Raw genomic sequence first — 2,620 nt, 5'->3', positions numbered from 1 at the left:
TTGAACTCACATAGAAAATGCAAATTTTCTAAATATTTTTAATTTATCCTAAAGAAAACATATCAGGCTATATTATCAAAAAGAAATTTTATGAAAATTTTCAAAATTTTTTGGATTTTTTTCAAATTTAGTTAGAAATTTGTGATTTCAAATTCATAATCTTTGAAGTTAAACGTCTATAACTCGCTAACCGGTAATGATAATAACATGAAATATCTTTTAAAATGAAGCCTGAAATCTATACTTTCAAAATGTAAAATATCTTTTTCAGCAATTTTTAAAGCTTCCTGGGAAAAATTAAATTTCTGTGAAAACTTTTGTAAAAAATTAAACACGCAAAGAAACCATCAGCCGCTCCAACTCATCCACCAACCCAGCAAATGGTAGATGCTGCCATCAAAACATTGAAGGAACGTGGAGGTTCTTCATTGCCAGCCATCAAAAAATATTTGGCCAGCACCTACAAAGTAGATGCCCAAAAATTGGCCCCCTTCATCAAGAAATACTTGAAGAGTGCTGTTGCCAGTGGAAAATTGATCCAAACTAAAGGTAAGGGTGCTTCTGGTTCATTCAAATTGTCCGCTTCGGCTTCCAAGGAACCTAAAGCAAAGACTGCTGAAAAGAAAAAGAAGGCTCCCGCCGCTGGTGAAAAGAAAAAGAAGGTCGCCCCTAAAAAGGCTGCCGGCGATAGGAGAAAAAAAAAGAATTTGCTAATTAGAGTATTAGGTAAAAGTGTGCCTGTTTATTTATGGACATTCCAGAAAATGACGCCACAAATGGATTATTTTTTTTAATCCAGGTCATAAAGTTTTATAATTTGCAAATACCTAATGGTAAAAATATTTTAATATTTTCTGCTTAATTTTTGAATTTCGTAAATTTTCTTCAAAATTTGCAAATCGCCCCTTTAACGTTACAAAAACTAAATATTTTAATATTTTCTAAAATTTTTGAATTTTATTAAATTTTCATCAAAAATTTATAATTACCATTTTAAAAATATTTTTCTTTGGAAAGAATTCCATCACTAATTTTTTTCCCGCCAAAAAATCTCTTAACTTCATATTTGCCATTTGCCTTTGCTGTACTGAAGAAAAAATGCTTGTAAAAAAATATATGTAATGAAAAAAGACATGTTGTTTGATAATATAATTTATTTATGATATTCGTTAAAAATATGGTTTAAAATATAGTAATGTGTGTGCGAGAAAAGTATAAATACTACGGGTAGTTGTTGAAATTTTTATCATTCTGTGTTTTTCAGTGCTAAGTGAAGTGTTTAAAAATAAAATAAAGTGAAAATGTCTGGTCGTGGTAAAGGTGGCAAAGTTAAGGGAAAGGCAAAGTCCCGTTCCAATCGTGCTGGTCTTCAATTCCCCGTCGGTCGTATTCATCGTTTGTTGCGCAAAGGCAACTATGCTGAACGTGTTGGTGCCGGTGCTCCAGTATATTTAGCCGCCGTTATGGAATATTTGGCTGCTGAAGTTTTGGAATTGGCTGGAATGCTGCTCGACAACAATGAAAAAAGGGGACATTTAAAACGAAGAAGAAGAAGAAGAATAGTACAGTTATTCCTGTTGATCAGTGTGACTCACAGAAAATAACCACCAAACACAAACATACACACACATAGTAATACCCCGGCAGCCAAGCACACACATACACACACATAGTAAGTAGTTGAAATAAAATTATAGAATAAGGAAAATAAAATGAAAATTTGTAGGAGTTTGAAGAAAAAAATGAAATTGAAAAATAAATTAAATAGAAAAATTTTAATAAAAATAGAGAAAATTAAAAGAAAATATTAAAATCAAAAATAAAGAAATGAATAAACGTAAAGAAAAATATTATGAAATTTATAGGGACTTTTAATGAACATTTTGGAAAAATTTTAGAAGATAAAAATCGATTTTATGATTTTATTTATTTTTTGAAAAATAAAATGAAATAAATAATAAATTACATAATTTTCAATAAAAATTCACATTTTAAAAGAAAAATGAAAACATAATTTTTTGATTTTTTGGAAAATAAACGTAAATTTGTTAAAAAAAAATATATATGTTATTAAATCGGAAAAAATTAAGAATTTTTTAATTTTTTAATTTAATTCAAATTTAATTTTTTAATTTAATTTCAATTTAATTTTTTAATTTAAATTTAATTTTTTAATTTAATTTTAATTTTTTAATTTAATTTTAATTTTCTAATTTAATTTTAATTTTTTAATTTAAATTTAATTTTTTAATTTAAATTTAATTTTTTAATTTAATTTTAATTTTTTAATTTAAATTTAATTTTTTAATTTAAATTTAATTTTTTAATTTAATTTTAATTTTCTAATTTAATTTTAATTTAATTTTAATTTTTTAAATTATTTTTTAAATTATTATTTTTGTAATGTTTCACTCACTATGAACATCGTACTCACATCGTTGTTGGATCGTTGTTTAGTATCATGGACTAACAAAATACTACCACATGCATAGATAAAGTGACGCTATGGTATACATACAAAATATAAGCAAGCATATGAACAAACAAGCAACGGCATTTAGAAATGCGAGTTGACGGCGGCATTTTTATATGGAAATATGTTCGAAGGAAGAAATTTTTT

General features: G+C 26.3%; 2 protein-coding genes across 2 annotated transcripts; both read left to right on the top strand.

Moving 5' to 3' along the window:
* Nucleotides 1–341: 341 nt before the first annotated feature.
* Nucleotides 342–1,270, top strand: LOC133330989 (histone H1.2-like). Its single transcript, XM_061539392.1, has 2 exons — nucleotides 342–719; nucleotides 1,265–1,270. Exons 1-2 carry the CDS (start codon nucleotides 381–383, stop codon nucleotides 1,268–1,270), a joined length of 345 nt encoding a protein of 114 aa, XP_061395376.1. The 5' UTR covers nucleotides 342–380.
* On the top strand, nucleotides 1,249–1,562 carry LOC133330988 (histone H2A-like; the record flags this gene model as incomplete). The annotated part of the gene is made up of 1 exon (XM_061539391.1): nucleotides 1,249–1,562. A coding segment is annotated over exon 1 (261 nt), but the record flags the coding sequence as incomplete, so codon positions are not given.
* Between the last annotated feature and the right edge of the window lie 1,058 nt (nucleotides 1,563–2,620).

Source organism: Musca vetustissima, unplaced genomic scaffold, assembly GCF_032173495.1.
Source record: "Musca vetustissima isolate MV318-11 ecotype Yass unplaced genomic scaffold, APGP_CSIRO_Mvet_v1 utg201703, whole genome shotgun sequence".
Lineage (NCBI taxonomy): Eukaryota > Metazoa > Arthropoda > Insecta > Diptera > Muscidae > Musca > Musca vetustissima.
Note: the sequence above shows the minus strand (reverse complement) of the source record. Positions and strands in the feature narration are given on the sequence as shown.

What these genes read in the sequence shown, in the direction of transcription:
- LOC133330989 (XM_061539392.1), top strand. Translation starts at nt 381, where the DNA reads ATGGTAGATGCTGCCATCAAAACATTGAAGGAACGTGGAGGTTCTTCA.